We start from the raw sequence: 19,331 nt of genomic DNA, 5'->3' as shown, positions 1-19,331 counted from the left end.
GCCCACCATGCTGCAAGAGCACAGCTGGGGGTAAACTTCTCCTGAGGCTTATTCCCACATATTCAACACAAGTGGGGGACCATCTTCGGTTCTACCGGTGTGCCACGTGCAACCAGCCTTAAAACTGGTCCCTGCTCCCTCACCCTGCATGTAAGCTGTCAACAGATCTGTAACAAGATCCAGAGGGGAAACCAGCATGTGGCAGAAAAGCAAACAGCGTCTGAGCAGGCTGGTGTGGAGGAATTAACGTGGGTTTCCTAAAGTCAGGTGCCTTGGTGTAGTGCCAGAGGCAAAGACAAGTCCTTAATGCCTGACCATGGCTTCCTAAGAGAAAGGCCAACAAGCGCAGCATGCCTTTGCCTGTGTTCACACTGGCAGGGTCTGGGATCTGTCAGTGCAGACAGCTGGTTAAAAATTTGGCATCCTTGGCAGTATATTCAAAGTTTGCCCAGAAAGGGCATTGTATGTCCTTCGCTGATCTTCAGGTGATCACATCTACATCAGTCCCTGGGTTTAAGCGTTTCTATTACTTTTTTGAAAGATGGGGTAGGAGGGTGAAAATAATAACATGAAGACCCTTATACCTGAAAATCTGCAAGGTCTGTCAGGGAGAGGACAACCAGATCAGCCTGTCTCGATATGATCTTTGTTCACCCCTGTAGACATCATTGCATGTATCATATTAGCTGTTCTCCAGTCACATGCCCTGCAGCCAGTCCTTCTGGATTTGGGGTGGCATTTCCCCAGGCTCCTGCTCCAAATGTATTACATCCACTGAGTTTTGCTTATCTATGAACACTTCTATTTCTGCACTCTTCCCTCCTGCTTTTTGCCCCTTGTTCTGTATCCCTACATCCTGCCCCCTTCAGAGTTGGGACTCACTGACAGCTCCCAACCAGTTCATCTTCCCTCCCACCCAGTCCAAATGGCACTTCAGCCCCCATCCAACTGCTGCCACCTTTTTTTTTTTTCCTTCATCTTGAGCTCTGCTCCAGTACCATGCCTTTAATCTTGTAACCCACTGGAAGGGAACTTGAATTCTGCCTCACAATCCTGAATAAAGGTGGAGACCATACATTAATTTTGTCCAGGAATGCATCTCAATTACGCTGAGCTTCAGCTCCACCTTCCCTGCTCAGCAGATTTGCTCCTTTCTATTGCTCTTTTTATTTCTAAAAGGGTCTTTTACTCTTCATTTTCACTGGAGTCAGCTTGATTTCAGGGAATTCCCTTTTCACCCCATTCTCCCCAGCATCTCAGATGCAGCTGGTGTCTGCTTGTCAGTCCTGGTTTTCAATTCTTAGTTCAAGGCCTGTGTTCATCCCCCCATTTAAGTTAATCTGAATCAACTCATTATTAGTTCAGGCCAAGTTTTCTTTCCCTCATCAGCTCTTCCATAATTTCTATGCTGCTTACCAAAACCAGGTCTAAAATAGCATTGCCTTTGGCTGGTTCAGTGATGATTTAGTGAATAACTTTTTAGCAAACACTTCCAGGAATAGCTGGGTCATGCCATTGTTAGCAGTGCTTATTCTTCAGCCTATCTCAGGGCAAAATGCCCTGCAGGGCTTTCTGGTCTAACACTAATGTTATTGTCTTCCTTTCCCAAATCTGACCTCAAGAAGTTGCATACTACCATCTGATGTAACTGGGAGCTTTCCTGCTGTGTGCTAGTGATCTGCAGCCTTTTTGGCACCTTCCCCAGTAAATCTATATGGAAGGGTCACAGCCTCGAACCACAACTTGTCTTTTTGATCCCGTTTGCAGCTTTGCCAGTGCAACTCTCTGACACTGCAGCATCTGCTACTGCTTCAGTCCCAAAGCCAAATCCACCACAAGGAGATTGAGGGTTACCTCTGAATCCAACAGGAATTGCTTATATGTAAGGGAAACCCCTGATCCTGAAGGCCCTCACATAAAACTGTTTTGCACTGTCACCCTCTTTGACGTCTTGATACTCAGCCACTCATGCAAATTTTAAACTGTCTCTTAAGCGGTGCTGCCAGTGATGGCTGCTTCCTAGGCTGTTCTTCTGCTCATGCTGTCAGTGCCTCAGAGGTGGATTTTTCCAGGCATGTCCAAGAGGTGTGCGATGCCCTCATCCCTTGTGTACCCAAATGCTCTTTGGCTGGAGTCCAACACCCAGTGAGGATGATGAGAGATTCCTGAGGACTACAGGGGGTATTATTCCAGCAGTGTTGCGCCTCCCATGATCCCAAGGGAATGTCTGGCTGTTCCTCAGTCTTCCCCTCACCTCTTGCATGTGTGTTGTATCTGGCTGTGTTACCAAAGCCTGTCCAGATGAGAGTCATTTGGATGTTGCTGCCTTTCAAGTTGTCGTGATGCTGGCAATGATGTTTGTGGCATACCAGCGTAGTGCTGGACTAGAGTCAAAGCTCCTAGACCATGGTCATGGGGATACAAGTAGTCTTAACAAGTACAGAAGGACTTAAGCTTTTGCCTGAAAATACAGCATCCTTCCAGCTGCATTAATGCCAGAAATTTCAGGGCAGGTAAGCTCAGAGTGTGAGGCAGCTGCAGGTACGAGAGCCACCATCGGTCTAGTCTGGAGGCAAGTAACCCATTTTGGTTTGTGCACTGTGCCAAGATGGTACAATGTCCTGTTTATGTTGTGGTAGTGGGCTTTGTCTGCCTGAGGCAAGGCTGAGCATCGCCTGGGAATTCATGTGATGGGAACAGGGATGAGGGTTTACAAATTCTAGCAAGGAGGATTCATATATGCAAGCAGAGAGCCTGAGTCTGGAGGATTATCTCTTTAGACCCCCCTCCTAGAGTCACAACGGAGAGGACCCCTTTGGTGGGGTGAATCAGAAGATGTTCACTTTAGCTCACCATCTGGAGGAGCATGTTTCTTCACTGATGATATGGAGAGTTTAGAGAGTCTGCTCTCTGAAAATATTCATGCCACTTGATTCAGCACCCATCTTCATGGACTGAGTTGCAGCTCTTGGGCTTGTGGCTGCTGCCTCAGAAGCAAGGTTGCTGTGTGTTGCGTTAACCCCTTTGCAGCCTTGGGGGAATGTGTTGTCCGCACAACAAAAATGTTATTGGCAGGCTGGTGCTTGTTCCTGGGAAGCCTGAGGGATTCCTCATTTGTCAAGCAGGGGTTTGGGGAAAAAGGGAGCCTCCCTGCTTGGGGGGAGTAGGAAGAGGAATTTCCTTGTGGTGGATGAAGGACATGAAAGCAGAGCCAGGAATCCCCTGTGACTTCATTAGACTCTATGGTTAGCTGGAGCTGGCTGGATCTCAAGTATTTTCCAGCTGTCCATGGAGGGCACTTGGACAGCTTCCACCCAACCCCACTCCCACATCCCCACTGAAACGTCTACAGGGAAAAGACTCCTATTTTTGAATTGCACTGGAATTCCTGTGGCATTACACACTGCATCCTTTGCAGTACCCAGAGAATTCAGTTTGATTTATGGTACTGCACGGGGTACATGCTGGCCTCACTTTTCATTTGGAAGTGCCATCTTTTGCCTTTCAGTGGTAATGGCCACTGTTGTGGCCCCAAGACTTCCTGTTATGTTGTGGCTCTCACTAGAAAGTGCTACTCTTGCTCCTTTTGTCCCACCTTAAACCACATCAGACTTGCCTTACAGCTTGATTGTCCTTGCTACTGCCCCAGAGATTAGCAGATCCTCTCCTCTCTCCCACCTGTGCACCAGCAGTGGTCCTGTTGCTGCTGCCAGAAATTGCTGCCGGGAAAAGCAGCAACAACCCTGTCTCTCCAGAGTATGTCAAGTCTTCTCCTTTGACCAAGCCAGCTCAGAGCTTGACTTGCATCCACAAGTGCAAAGATGCTGTCTGCCCCATGGGCTAGGACAAACTTGTCCAAGGAAAAACATGAGAAAGGAGTGTGAGGGTTCTCCAGGGAGGCCTGGGATCATGGGTGGAGCGTGATTTTTCAACTGATCAGAAAGGAAGCTTTGGGTCTTTAGACCTTAGTGTAGTAAGGTCTAGTGCAGTAGTAGTTTTCCATGCAAAGCTGTAGTCATTTGATTGCTTTCCCATTTGATGTGTTGGGGTGATGCATAGAGGGTGGAGCAGGACTCTAAGAAGAGATGCATGATGATAGGACAGGAAGCAATGGATGCAAGCTGGAACATGAGAAATTTGTATTAGACATTAGGAATTTTTTCTACCATGAGGGTGGTTAAATACCGGAATACATTGCCAAGACAAATTGTGAAACCTCTGTCTTCAGAGCTGTTCAGGTCTCAGCTGGACATGGCCTTGAGCAACCTGGTTTAATTAGACCTGTTTCGAACAAGGCAGTCAGACTAGATGACCTGTGGAGGTCCTCTCCATCCGCAGTTATAAGTGATTCCACTATTCTGTGGTAACACAGTCACTAAAGCTGCTGCACTTCATCTTCCTTTCCTTTTTTCAATAGCCTGAAATGTCACACAATGACAGCGCATCATTAAGTCCCATACAGAGCCATGTGCTCCTGACCCAGCACCAGCTCTGCACAAGCATCAGTGTGGCTCCACTGTGCTGCTGTAGAGCAATACAAGGTCCAGGCTTCTTGCCCAGCACCATCATGAAGGAGGCCCTCATATCTGGACTTGTTCCCTCAAATACCATAATTTCAGGTGGTGTTCATGCCCATGCTCATTTCTAATAACGGCGGTCCATAGCCCTCTCATCCCTAATCTCTCTCTGTTGTTGCTTATACTCCTCTTGCAAGCTCCACTCTCCCAGGGTTGCAAATACTCCTCAGGTCAAGGTGGTATTAACTTGCAACTAGCTGCTCACCAATGAGCTTTGGATGCTCTTGGAAAAACATTTGCTTTGAATCTGGAAAACCTGATGGCCCTTCTCTGTCTCTCTCCTATCCTCTGCCCTATTCTTTGGGGTTGGTTTTTTTGCTGCTTAGCTGATAGCTGTGCCTTCATGTGTCCTTCTGGCCTTCCTTGTGTTTGTGTGTTAGCTTGCAGTGCCCACCCTGCTGTAAATACCATCTAGTTTGGAATACTCTGGTCTTGTAGGCGTTGAGAAGCTATTTGGGGAGCAGAGGAGAGGGCTGTCACTTAGGCTGTTTGTGGAGACCAAAGGCTGCTCTGCCTTCCCCCTGGGAAAATCACAGAAGCTCTGAAGAAGAGGGAGATCATGACCTTGGCAGTAAGTGACAGGCGAAGACGCCAGTTACATGCTCCTTGTTTAAGATAAGGATGCCAGTGGGAAATGTGGATTGAGGGGAATTGGAGTTGTCCATTCTAGAGCTGTTTTGGTCTTGGTCATATCTTTGGGGATGCCAGCGGGAGGATATTTGTGCTTTCCATGCTGTCGTGGGTGAAATGGGGATCCTTTCCTCTCCTTCTCCATCCATCTGAGCATCTCTCAGTGCTGGAATGGCTCCCCCTACCCCTGACACAGCCCTGAACCATCCAAATCTCTCAATGGAGGGAATTACAGTTATTTATAATTAAGGGTTGACAAAAAATGTTGCTAGTGTCAAGGGAATGGCAGGCGACGGCCAGAAAAACATCATGTCTCCAGAAGAGGGGCAGCAGGAATATCCCTCTGAATAGGGCTGACGTCAGCTCTCGGAATTTGGAGAGCCTGGAAGGTTTGGGGCTATTTTTCCAAGATATCATAGGTCAGGAATCAATGTTATTTTTAAGCCTGTGTCCCCCGAGCAGCTCTGGTGTATGAAGGAGACTTTCTCTCCCCCTTCCCCCTCCTTTATGCTCTATTTCTATGAAATTTTTGCTTCTTTTCTTCCGAGTCATGCCACAAATATGTCCTTCAGGTTTGTTTATTCTTCTCCCTATCTATTCCTCCCAGCCTGCTCCTGTCTTGGTTGGGTTGAAGGGATGGCGTCAGCGTGGCGCGTGTCTGGGATGCTCAGGCGAGACATCACAGAGGAGAGATCATGTTCTCCTAATTTGCCATTTCCGGTTGGGAGAGTTTTCTCTCCACAAGCTGATGTGGCTGGGGAAAGTGTTCTGGGAATGCTGCTTTGTGGTGGGAGATCTCGGGGCCTGGTGAAGACAAGCTGGTCATCTCATCTCACCATTAAATGCTGCCATATAGTCCAGCCAAGATTTTCTAAAGTGACTGAAGTTTCAGAGCTGCTTTGTTGTTGGGAAGGTGGGTGAGATGTCTCCAGCCCAGGATGGCCTATTGGGGCTGACTGATAGGGGAGAGGTAGTTAGCAGATCCTGATTATTTGACACTTACTGAGTCAGCAATGGCTTCTGAAAGTCTGTGCTATTTTAGGTCCAGGGAAGTGGCCACCCTTGGGTTTACTGAGCTCTTCTCCACAAGCCATCCTGCTCTAGTCTACTTCTGGAATTCTCTTCCTCTATTTTTCCATTTTTCCTCCTTCTCTTCCATTTGCTGTAGCAACCTTTCTCTTTCTAAACAAGTCTGTGGGTATAATAAGTTGACTAGGGATCTTGCCATCTCAAACAGTGTATTTGCACATCTCTTGTTGGTTTCCCTTCTCAATTCACATTTCAGATAAGAACATGCCTTTTTCCCCTTAGCCCATGCTCAGCTTTTTTGCTTCCTTCCTTCCATAATTCAATGTGGTGGGGAATGCACTAATGGACCCCACTTTTACAGAAGCTATTCATTCAAATATAGCTGCTATGCCTTCATGGCTAGTCCAGTGTAAAGAAATGATCGCATTCCCTTCATAATCTCTCTGTGCAGCTCAAAGATGCCAATTGCTCCTGGAAGCATGGGAACAAGCGAAATGCTTTCCACCACCTTAATGTTGCTGTTGGCCTTATGCTGCAAGTTTAGTCATTCTTATGACATATTTCCACAATGGTGCATTTCCATCATCATTCCACAGTGATGTATTTGAAGCCTTTCCATGAGTTTTTTTCCCTGCTTAGAATCTCTTAAATTAATGGCTTCGCAAACTGCGAGTCAGGGTCCTCAGATTTTGAAGACTTAGAGACGGGTCTTAGAGGCTTAGAGACGATGTCTTCTATGGCTACCTGTCTCACCCCATGACGTTAATGGCACTGATGGTGGAAATGGTAGTAATTGATTTAAAAGAGTATCTGGCATTCGCAGCACAGCCCAAGTCCCTACAATTCCACTGCTGCTATTATTGGAATTATTATTGTTATTACTAAGTTAGATCCTGATCATTTTACATAGCTGAGGACATCAACTCCCTAAAGATCAACACTGGGACTGATGGTGTACTGGCGAATGCAATATAGACCTCTGACCTGTGCAGAAACAACCATGCAGAGGGGAGAGTGAAACCTAAATTTCCTGACTGCTGTTTTTTTTTTCTCCAAGTGCTGAGAGACATGCCATGTTGTGAGGATCTTTTTGTGGACACCCAGACATACCCACGGGTGTTAGTGCTCTGCTGCAATGCCTGTTGCCTACCTACCTCTCCCAGCCCATTACTTTCCCATGCCCTTTAGAAATGGATGTCTTTGACATACCTATTCTAGTATTTTTTCTGTTCCTGCAACTCTTTATTCCCAGCTCTGAAAATGGGAGGAGAGACAGCCAGCAGTGTTGTCAGGAGGCTTTCCCCCCTAAACATGCCCTTTGGTGGATCTGTCTCCCAAGATGTCTCTCCCTCCCCATTAAGCTTATTTTGGGAGCTCCTGTGCTTCCCTGGCCTGGCTTCTGCAGACATCCCATACCTTGTCTCAGAAAGGATTCAGATCATGTGTAGAGAGACAGATTCATGTGAAGTGGGCCTTGCTGTTGACTCGGTGCTGGGGGGGACCCAGACAGCCCTCTTCTCCAAGGTCTGTTTTGGGCAGAGCTGGGAGAGAGATTTCTTGGAGCAAATTCTGAGATACCTTTTTCTCATGCTCTTCCTTATCCAATACACAGGAATGGGGGTGAGGTAGCATGTTTCTTGACGTGTTATGTGCCTGTGCTCTGCAGGGGATCCCTTGTTTTTACCATGCACTGCCACGTCTGGCATACTTGTTGTCCTGGGGAAAAGGATAGAGTGGAGGGCCATGGTCATGAGCTTCTCCAGACAGACTAGAGGTGCTGGAGAAGAGACTTCTTGGCCCCAGCTGACAAACCCTCTCTGCTCCCAAGAATAAGGTTTGATGTCCATCCCTGACCTGTATCAGGGACAACCCCTGAAAACTTTTATTGGAACCAGCTGGAGCTCTGTATTCCTTTCTCTTTCCTCACACCTTGAGGAAAACTCACTCCCTCCTGCCTTCAGATTCCATTTTTCTGATGCCAAACGCCTTCTCTTTTCCCTAGCAGGACTGACCTCTGTCTCCTTTCTTCTCTCATTGTTTCTCCTCCCATTTTTTCTTCTTTTATACTATTCTTTGGGTCTCTTCTCTCCCTGTTGTTGGAAAACCTTCTCTAAGAATAGAACTCATCAACAAAGCTGCTGTAACTAGCAAAACTTCTTCAGATTTGCATGACCGTCTCCCACACAAACCTCTCACTAGCAGAACTTGCACCTTACAGAGCAGAATGAGTAGTGTCATGGGACATCCTGTTGAAACTTGCTGAATTTTGCCATGCTTTACCAAATGCTGTTTGTTTCAGAGACTTGAGGATGGGGTTTCCAGGTCTGCTGTACCCTTTCCAGGATATCTACGGGTGGCTCCTCCTTTTCCTTTTTGCCCCATTGAGGTTGATGCTGACTATGTCCTCTCCCTTGACCTTGCAGGGCATACATGAGCGTGAAGGAGCTGAAGGAGGCACTGCAGCTGAACAGCACCCACTTTCTCAACGTTTATTTTGCCAGTTCGGTGAGGGAAGAGTTGGCTGGTGCTGCCACTTGGCCGTGGGATAAAGAAGCCCTTACTCACCTGGGTAAGTAAGCTACCCCATTCCTGGGGTCTCAAGGTCGTTGGTTTTCCTCTCTCTTGGTTGACTTGGCAAAAAGAGGCAGCCATGATTTGGCTTAGCATTGAGGATGTTAATAAGAAGGTCATGATAACAGGCTTTGGGTGTACCAATAGCTACTGCTGTGGGAAGGAAGGGCGCTGCCTGTTCACCGTGTCCATGTGGATAAGGTGGTGGGGTTACATCCTGACAAGGGAATTCCAGGTTGTGATGAGAAACTTTTAATGGTGAAGACAGCGAGACAGTGGGACAGAGAGCTTGGGGAAGGAGAGCTGCAGATTCACCATCAGTGCAGGCTCTGGAGAGGGGTTTAGACTCGCATTTGGCTTCTCTGGGACTTTCCAGGTCTATCTTCCAGGATTCTGGAAACGGTGAACTTCACTTTGCAGCATGTAATGACAAACAGATAAACCAGGAGTGTCAGTGATTTCAGAGCCAAGACTCCAGATTTGAGCAACTCCAGAGCTGACCAGGCAGTGAGCACTGACCACTTCCGAATTCAGCTACAAATGTGAGGATGACTATCAAATTAAATGATGTTTTTATAACTTGGCTTACTACCTGCTGGAGGCAAGGTTCTCCTTGGCTTCAGTGAATTCAAGGCAGACCCTTAAGGTCATCAGCCCTGGCAGGCTACAAAACAGTCAAAATGGCAACAGCTTCACTAGAATGTAAATGTATTATGTGTTTTCTCCTATTTCTGCTGTCTCTCTTTTTCCTGCCTCTCCCTCCACCTCTTCAATGTCAGAGTTTTCTGGCAAAGCCCTTTACACTTTGCAGTCAAAACATCTAAAGTGTTTCTCAATAAGTAACTGGAAATAATTACTCCTGACACCTGCACAGCAGACCTAGACCTTCTGCTTTTACAAGTGCGTGATGTTCAACCCTTAAAAGTTTTACACTGCTGTTAAAGACCTGTTTTAAAGTTCTTTTTTGCCAGTTTCCCTCCCTCAATGAGTTTCAGGACTGTTTTTTCAATAGCATATTCCTACAGTTGCTTGTTGAGGAAGGCAAATCTCCATGAAATTTATTCCTTCAGCTTCCAGAAATCGCTTCCAAGGCTCAGCCTGACAATCGTCTTACTACAGCAAGTGCTTCAGCCACACATGTTCTCTTCAGACCCCTCCCAGTGGCTTGCAAGGAGTTGTACGGAGGGGTAATCAGGGTGACTGGTTTCATCATAAGCTTGCGTCTAGCTCTGGTCTCAGTTTGTGTCCAGCCAGGGACACAAAAGGTGGTACCATCTGGAAATGTTGGATCAGGGTTTTTACCACGGAGGTTTAGGGGAAAAGGGGTGTTGTCTTGGCTCTGGTGCCAGAGCTGTGAAGTATGAAGCTGGATCTGAACTTCTTTGAGGCTCTGGCACAGACTGAAGACTTTGGTTCAAGACTGTCTTTGGTTTTAGATTTAATGAGCTCAGGAGGGCTGGTTGCAGACTCTGTTCTCTGTAAACAGTAGGCTCCATAACATACATCATCAAGTGTTTTGTACCACACACAATGTATATTATTGTCCAGCACAGAAGAAACTTAGGACTGAGAAGGTCATGAATATATGGCTTTTGACAAAGCCTCTCACAGGGGGCTACTGGAGAGTCTAAGTAGGTGTGAAGGTAAAGCAGTGAGAAAAGAGCAAGGAAAACCTTGGGATGAGTTGTTACGGATGCACGCGTAACCAAATCCAACAGGTGTTAAAACTCAGATTTATTCTTTAGTAAAAGTTAGTTAGAAGTCTGGTAACATTTTGTAAAACCACAGGCTCAATGATGTAAAGAAAGTTAATGCTACACAGCTGACTTAAGAATCCTCAAGATTTAAAGTGATGGCTCCAAAACACGCGTATCACTCGCCTAAAAGCTGAGGGCTCTCTCCTTTGAGGAGTCACCTCGGGCAGTGCCCCGACCCGAGGGGGAGTCCCCGACTGCAGACCCGCTGCTCCGAGGAGGACTGGTTCTACTATGTCCTCCGGCGGGACCCCATTTATACCCCTGCCGAATCTGACCTGTGGCCATTTAATCCCTATGGGCCAGGAGGGTCACCTCCGTGTACCTGGCGTGTCTCGACTGGCCAGTTCAAATTTCAACCTGCAGCTTCCAGGGTTTCCTTCCCCTTCTCCCTGCCTAGAGAAGTTTCGTTTCCTGCTGGTGGGATGGGGGGGGGCACCGGGAGGGGAGGAGTGTACTGCCACACGAGTGAACAGTAGTTTGAGAAAAATTCCTGAGCTTTAAGGACCTAATAGTGACCAGGGGTGGAGACAGGCCTTTACAAGAGAGGGGTCTGTCTCCAAGAAGACAGACTCCTTCCCTTGCACTGAATCTTGCTAATCTCCTGTCTATCCTGACCTTAAAATACTAAGGTCAGCACAAAGGCCCTGCTCCCTCCATGCCACTGTCTGCTCCCATGGAACAGAAATGTCATGCTGATTTTTCCCTACACATGTACAGACCCTCTCATGCTTTGGTTCTCCTCCTGAAACAAATTGGTTCCTTGAGTTTGACTTGACTTCTCTAAGAAGCTAACCTGCCTCTTGGCTCCAGAGACTCTTGGTCAGGTTTTGCTCCATTTGTCTCTCTGAACGGGACTTTCTTAGGTGTATTCAAGAGAAGTGCCATAAGATGTTTTTTAATCTGCCATCTGGACTTTGAATTCCTTAGGAACCATTCTTTCATGACCTTTGAGTGTGTCTTTCAAGAGGGTCCTCCTCACCTTCTTGTTGGCGTCTTCACCTTCTGGAAGTCTTCAGTGAACTTTGTTTTTCATCCCTTTTTCTTCACCTATGCTTGTTTTGGGCTACCAGAGATTAAGTGACTATTCCTATGCTGATGATTTACAGATCTATTGCTCTCCTCCAGATTATTTTCCTGAGTAAATTTGAATTTCAGGCAGCCTTCCTGAAGGTTTACTGATGGTTTACTATTTTAGACCAGTAGTAATACCAAGCAACAGCAACTACGTTCAGTGAAGCGTAAGAGATAATTACCGACTTGGAGAGGTGAGCTGGTCTACAATGCTTCTATAGGCAGTATTTCAGCTGCTGTGGAGCTCCTAGACAGAGACAACTTGCAGCCAGCTAGCAGCAGAGGTAGAAGATCTCAGGTCTGTTTGCACTGTTTCCTCTAACCATGCTGTCTGTCTCAGTCTTTCCACCATAATCACAGCGAGTTCCTCTCAAATTCAGAGTTCTTGCTTGGAGTCTGGAATGAATTTTCTGAGAACTTAGAAGTAAATCTTTTTAACTACAAAACACAAGGAGTTGCACTCCTGTCCTATAAAAAAACCTTAGCTTTCCACAGTGGAAAGCCTTGCCTCAAAAACCCTAGTAATGTAATAATGCAGACGCTTTAAACTTCATGTGTAGCTGCATGTGAACTGTATTAGCACAAACATGGTTGAAAGGCAAGGGATTTGTGAATATTTGATGTTATAAATACTTTCTGCAGTTATATAAGCTGAGGCCAGCTCATATATCTGGCTGAGGTCAGTGGATCCTGAAGGAGGGCCAGCCATTCCATCAAAGGTACCTTAAGCAACGGCCATCTTCCTGTCTGACTAACTGTCATGCGTTTGTTCCATTAATTGCCGTGACTCAGTGTTTGGGAAAGACTGTCCTTGTGATACAGGTTCAGCTTTGGTTTGCTGTTTAAAGATCCTGTGCTTACTTGAGCATGCGTTCCCTACAACAGCCCTGACCCAAGAACAGGTTGGCTTTTTGGGGGCTGGCTTGAACCAGAGTCCTTCAGCATTGCCATTGATCGTGGCTAGAAGCAGGGCAATGTCCTGGGACTGGGAGCTTCCAAGGGATGTGTGAGTGAAGATGAAGTGGGATCCGCACCAGTGCTAATCATTCAGTGTACTGATGGACTGGACACCTCTTGTTGCTTGAGCAGAGTTGAGGCTTGACGTTGGGGACATGACCAGCTCTGCAGCTGTAGCTGGTAGATCTGGTCTGGAAGGAGAGGATGTTGTGAGGCCAGACCTGAAGCTTTCCAGCTGCCTGGTCTTGGTTGGGTGAGCAAGTCCAGAGAAAACTCTGGTTCACCTGCCTTGTAGTGCTGGACCCCCTTGATGTCACAGGGACATGACATTGAAGTTTTTAGCTTGGTTGTGTTAATGCTGACCTTGGGGGACCTCCTTGGGCTGGTTCTCAGGCATGAGAGGGAGAGTTCATTTAAAGCCCAGTTTAGCCCATCTCCCAAGGCAGGAGGAGGCAGAGGTGAGAAGGAAAGCCTGATCTGTAGAGGAGGGAGAGGGGAGGCTGGTCTTGTGGAAGTGTTCATAACATCCCAACATCTTGCCTTCACAGCCAGGCTCCTGCAGAAGGGAAATACAACTTCCTGATCCAAAGCTGGGAGCTCTCCCAGTTCATCAGGGAGCTGTGGGGACAGGGAATGGAGGCATAGGGGTGTTCTGGAAGGAAGGCAGAGTTCTCATGCTGCCATCTGATCAGCTGTAAAAAAAAAAAAAAAGAAAGTACTAAAAATATGATCATCCTTGTGGAGTGTAGGGGAGGAATAGGATAGGGGAAGCCAGCAGAGAGGAGAGGGAGGGACAGGGTATCCCTCCCCTGTGATAGTTTTTTCCCTCCCCGTACTGGAATCCTATTTATTCCCCTGCATGGGAAGAACACTGGGTTTCTGCTGGAAGGAGGGCTGCTCGGTCACAGGGCCTCCCATGCCCCTGGTGCTCGGTCCCGTTCCTTGTGGTTAGTGGCGCAGGATGCATGCAGGGCTTTCACATCTCATTTATTTGTTTATGAACATTATTTTCGTTCTGCGTGCGCATTCCTCCTTTCAGACCTTTGGGCAGGCAGCCCCCTGCCTTGTTCAGGCTGGGGTTTGGCTGCAGAGATGCCTTTTCTTTCTCTTTTCTCTTCTCTCATGCCCTGTTTTGACTAAAATGAGAAGCAGCTTTTTTTAATGTGCCCACTGGGTTCTCCATCAATGGGATGCCCTTTGCTATCTACAGCATTTACCAGCCTGGTAATTGAGAGGGGGATGGCTTGCAAAAACCTAATGATTGACAGCACACAACATGAAGGTGCCAAAAGGATTTTTCAACCTCTGCACCTTCTTGTGGCCCATCTCCAGTCAACTGAAGGGTCAAGAGTTGACTGATGGTATGCTAGGTCCTCTGCTTCTGGGGAGAAAGGGAATGCAGCTATTTTGTGACGCATCCTTTACCTCAAGCCAAGCTGCCCTGGGCATAAGATCCACACTGTGGGGAGGAAGAACAACAAACATGAATTTTTAGCTAAGAAACAGTGCCACTTGACAGGTCAGTGGTGTCTCTCAGTCCTTCCATGAGTTACACGTGCAGGATGCTCCACAGAAGATGCCACCCTTATTTCTTCACCTTCTTGCAGCCCTGTCAGGCTTGAGAGAATTGCTCAGGGCATCTCTGAAGGCCCCTTTCCAGCCCCAACCCAGTGTTCACTCAGTATGGTTCCACCCGAGGAGTCTCAGACTTGCTCGTGTCCTGCCAGGGACACCGTGATCTGAAGAAAGCCCTCTCCTGGAAGGAATGCCCTGTACTTGAGGACATGAGGTAGTCCAGTAGCACACGGCGCTGATCCAGGAGCAGATTTCCAGCAGTCTATGCTGTGGCTGGAGACAGGATCACACAGTGGCCCTCTGCCAATTTTAACTTTGCCGGCTGGGGCAGCAATCAGCAGCAGAGGTGCAGTAGCAGAGGCTCTGCTGTGAGGTAGCTGGCACAGTAAATCCTCCAGGGCCCTACAAAGAAAGGGAGCAAGCTGTGCCGGAGCCAACTCTTCGCTGCGCTGCCATTCAAGCTGTCTGGGTTAAAAGTAGTTGGGTAAAACCAGCCTCCCGTGACATGGAGGTATGGCCTGGGGTCTGCTTTCTGCCCCCTCATGCTGATATTCCCTAGCACGCGATCCACTGTAAGGCAGCATGGAAAAGTGGATGGAACAAGGAAGTGAGATGAGGAGAGGGAAGGAAATGGCCACTGAAAAGCCTCAAAACAGGGAGAAAAGATGTAGAGATTCCAAAGACATTTTCATTTGGCTGAAATAAAAGTGAGCGAGAGAGGAGAGGTAAGTTTTGCTCTTGAGCATTCTCCACGGAGAGTTTCTCAGCAGATGTGGTGTAGAGTTGCTGGTACAGGGTGTGCATCCGAGGTCAGGAGTCAGAGATGCTGGCAGTGAGCAAAGGGAAGGCTCTGCTCCACTTAGCTTTCCTCAGCATCATTGCTCCTTGCTCTTCCCATCGCAGGTGGGTGGGCAGGAGAGGAAAAGCACCTTGTCCTGCAGCCAAGGGCCATATCCAGCTCTGTGCTGTTGCTGTCAGTATGAGGTGGCAGCTCTGAGCACCTTCTGGGGGACTTAGTCTGTACCCATGCTCCAGCATCTTTGACAGTTGAACCTGCACCAAACTGGCTTGGAGATGAACTGCCCCTTGGTGCCACCCTGAGGCAAGGGGCTGGGGTGCCCCAGTGAAGAGGAGTAGGGCTGCGATGGGTGGGGGCTTCTCACCTGGTTCGCTTGGTGCACCTTGCCCACACACAAATCCCTCTGAAGGAGAGGAATGGATCTTCAGAAGCTGCATTTTGGAAACTCTCACTCCAAAATACACAGTGAATTTGAGTCAGGCTTGTGGTAGAAGCTCATAAGAGTTTAAATTTACTCCTTAGCATCTGGTTTGGAGGGTGAAGCAGCAGACCACTGATGCTGTCTCAGTAGTGGTCAGAGGCAGTGCATTTGAATCTTCATATGGACTTGTGCTGAAGGTGCCTTCTAGTTGGCACAACCAAGCGTGTCAGGAATTTGCTAGGCACCTCATTCTCCTTGCCTGCCATGGGAACTGATATGCTTTAGCCACCTGTCTAAGCTAGGGGAAGGTCTTCTCTGGTTTAAAAGATTATCCCTGTAAACCCAGAACATGTCTCAGTTTGGTGCCTTGGCTCCAAACCTTATTTGGAGTTGTGTGAACCAGAGCAAATGCTGAATTATAAACATCTGAAAAGACACAGAAGGAAATGGTAGTTGAAATTATTGAAGATGGTGGGAGGAGTGGTGTGATCAGAAGGGGAAGAAAAACCACCCATCCCATTCCGCTCCAAGAGGGCAAAGGAGCCCTCTTCCCATCCTACAAGAGGGTGAATACATCCATCTTCAGGTCTCCATCTGGCACCTCATTTGTGATGTGGATGCACGATGAGAGGAATTTTGTCTAGCACAGGTGAGTAACAGCAGCTGTCTGCTGTCTCTTTCTCTGGATGACATTCTCTGTACTTGCAATTCTAGGTGGAGTTGTCCTCAACCCTGCTTATTATGGTATGCATGGCCACACGAATACCATGATCCACGAAGTGGGACATGTCCTGGGGCTGTACCATGTCTTTAAGGGAGTGAGTGAGCGGGAATCTTGTGACGATCCCTGCAGGGAGACTACTCCGTCTATGGAGACGGGAGACCTCTGTGCCGACACTGCCCCCACCCCAAAGAGTAAATTCTGTCGGGATCCAGACCCCACCAATGACACCTGCGGCCAGACACATTTCACAGGAACGCCCTTCAACAACTACATGAGTTACACAGGTAATGGGTAACCATCCTTAGAAATTTTAAGGGGTCACCTTCCTTAGAAACTTGGGTTTCTCTCCTTTCTGCCTCCATTGAGAGTCCCTTCCCTCATTCCCGAACTGATGTGGTCCCTCCTGGTGTGTTGGGATGTGGCAGGCTTCAGCCTGTGCTTGCAGTAGCTTCTTAACCCCTTTCTTGCTGCAGGCTGTTTCCATCTCTCCCTCCCTGCCAGTCTGTCATTGGGCATGCATCAGGGCTGTTCTTGTCTGCATGGTGGTGTGCATTTGTTCTCCAGTCCTGAAGTAACTTTATTATTATTAATTATCACTACTACTACTATAATTTTGGACCTTTGAGTTGAGCCCTTTTGGCTTGGTTTCCAAAGGCATGCTGCGGAGGGCTGGTGTTCCTCCTGGCAGCCCAGGAGGATCAAAGCCTGTAGAGCAATTTTGTCACCCCTTGCTGACCCACTGCGAGTCCCACGAGGATGGTGGCACTGCCCGGGTGTTAGAGCTGATGCGAGCTGGTGTTGAGGCCACCGCAGTCGGGAGCTGCTGTGGCAAGTGCAGGGCTGTGGAGCTGCTGAGGCAGTGCCATCTTGTGGCTTTGGGGACACACGACACCAGAGAGTCCTGGCAGAGGAGCAACCACATGCTGGTGTCTCCCGGCTCTTCCCAAAGATCCCCCAAACAGGGTTTGGACATCAGGAAGGGAGCACGTTGTCAGGTCCCGCCGGCCAATCCCTGCCACCTCTCTTCCCCCAGATGATGACTGCACCAACACCTTCACGCCCAACCAAGTGGCCCGGATGCATTGCTACCTGGACCTGGTGTACCAGCGCTGGGGCCAAAGCAAGAAGCCTGCACCCATCCCGATCCCTCCCATGGTCACGGGGCAGACGCAGGACTCTCTCAGTATCTACTGGCTGCCTCCCATCAGTGGTGTCATACATGAGAGGTAAGGGATCTGCTGTTGCAACGGTCTTGGGCTTGCACCGGAGCCTGCTAGAAGGGCCAAGGGACCCTCTATGGTGCAGACCCCCCCCCCATCCCCTTTCCCCCTTGGTCGTCTCCAGCAGAGCCCTCTGACACAAGAGCCAGACGGCTGTGATGGCCCCACTGGCATGCAGACTCTCCTGCAAGCTTTCTGCTGTCGGGGTGCTGGGAGGGGAAGCCAAAGAGCGTCAGGAGGCAATGCCAATTCTTAAACCCCAGAGTGCAATCACAGAATGAAAAATGAGCTTCATTTAGCACTTATTGTATAAAATAGCCATTTACCAGGAGGAAATGCAGCCTTGTGGTTAAGGCAGGGAGCTCGAACCACAAGAGCTGGGTTTTGTTCCCAGTGCTGTCACGGACTCATGGTGTAACTAACTGGGGGTAAGTCAGGAAATTTTTCAAGCCAGAGAAACGGTGCTGAGGAACCAGAGCTGTTTGGCCAGCAAGCAGTGCATGGCCCTGAGCTCTTGGTGGCTGTCTTCCTTCTCCTCAATACTGGGGACTCATCAAGACCTGGATATGACACCAATGCTTCTATTCAGCAGCCTGTCTTACTAAAACATTTTGGTTTTCACCAGGTTTTAGGTCTATGCTTTTATTATGGGACCATAAGCATAAGTTGGAAGAGCTCTTGAAATTGTTTTAAAGCTACTTCACAAAGCTCTTGCAATTCAAAGAAAAGTGGTGTTTGAGGGCAATGGGGACAACCCTGGGTCAGTGTTTACTGCCTTTTCAAAGAACTGAAGCTCTCCGCAATGGGCCTTTCATCCCAGGGATAACGAGAGTGTGTACCTGTTATGCCCACAGGCATGAGAGCCTCTGAGTGCTGGGTGGCTTTGAGTCATACAAACAAATTGCTTTGGTGGGGAATGGGGTGGTTTGGGAGCAAGAAAACATGGGTTTAAGAGGCAGGTGCTGGGTCTTCAGATCCATCCCCGGCTCTTGCTCAGGAGCTGGTCTGTGGTGGGGGTTCTGTATCCCCTGTGATGAACTTGCTAAGGAAAGGTCCTGAGGCGGGTCTTTATCACAGAAAAGTCTCTTTTTCCTTCCTGGAGAGCATAGTGGCACCCTCTTTAATTGACATTATCGTGACTGTTGTGTAGTGCAGTAGTGACAGAAGTTAAAAACCTGACTCTGGGGTTTAGCAGACCCAAGTGCACCCAACCCAACTGCAGACGCACTGCCCTGGGAAGCATGAAGTCTGTTAGCCCTGCTTTGTGGTGGGGAACAGGTGATTCAATGGCTCATCCGAGACTACCCAAAGAGCCTGTAGAAGAGGAGGGATTACACCTGGCTTGTCCCACTGTCACTCTTATTATCTTGTCTTTGACAAAGCTTATTTCAAGCAGGATGATATACCCAGGGGCTTCCTAAGAGCTTAGCTTTGCTTTTCCAACTTCCTATCTGATCCTGCCTGGACAAATGTGGATGGAAAATTAACCAGTTGTAATTAGACATGCCAATGCCTTTGTCTTCTGCCTGCAGGGAGCAGGACACGCTCTGTGACGACTGTGCGGAGGATGGCACCTTCCGTCAGTATGTGCACGAGGCCTCTTCCCCTCGGGTCTGCGATTCCTCTGGCTACTGGACCCCAGAAGAAGCAGAAGGTAAACACCTCCTCTCTTCCCCTGACTGTGAATCTCCCGGACAGAGATGAGATCTTGTTAGGAAAAGAAAAAGAAGCTTTTTTTCTTTTAGAGAGTGAGACATCTCCTCTTTGGGGAGGTTCCTTAGTGCAGGAAGGAATTCTATGTGCCCAGGAAATACCTAGTAACTGCCAGGTGGCTTTGGACTAACAAACTGACAGCCCAGTCATTGCACAGGAAGGTGTTAATGAGAGATACTGGTCAAAAGGGAAGGGCATTTCATTGAAATAAAAGTCTTACAACATAAATCTTGGGACCTCATCCAAAACCTCAGGGGCCTTCACAGGCTTTGATGCAGCCTTGTCCA

General features: G+C 48.2%; 1 protein-coding gene across 1 annotated transcript in view; it reads left to right on the top strand.

Annotated features, from left to right (window-relative positions):
- The window catches only part of PAPPA2 (pappalysin 2), an 88,291-nt gene that overhangs the window by 14,728 nt on the left and 54,232 nt on the right, over positions 1 to 19,331 (top strand). The window contains exons 2-5 of the mRNA XM_010580724.1: positions 8,660 to 8,805; positions 16,102 to 16,395; positions 17,145 to 17,337; positions 18,864 to 18,985. Of these exons, the coding sequence (XP_010579026.1) occupies positions 8,660 to 8,805; positions 16,102 to 16,395; positions 17,145 to 17,337; positions 18,864 to 18,985 (755 nt within the window). The remainder of the gene's footprint in view (positions 1 to 8,659; positions 8,806 to 16,101; positions 16,396 to 17,144; positions 17,338 to 18,863; positions 18,986 to 19,331) is intronic.

This window comes from Haliaeetus leucocephalus, unplaced genomic scaffold, assembly GCF_000737465.1.
Source record: "Haliaeetus leucocephalus isolate CR32 unplaced genomic scaffold, Haliaeetus_leucocephalus-4.0 Scaffold730, whole genome shotgun sequence".
NCBI classification, from domain to species: domain Eukaryota; kingdom Metazoa; phylum Chordata; class Aves; order Accipitriformes; family Accipitridae; genus Haliaeetus; species Haliaeetus leucocephalus.
This window is presented reverse-complemented; position numbering and strand designations above follow the sequence as displayed.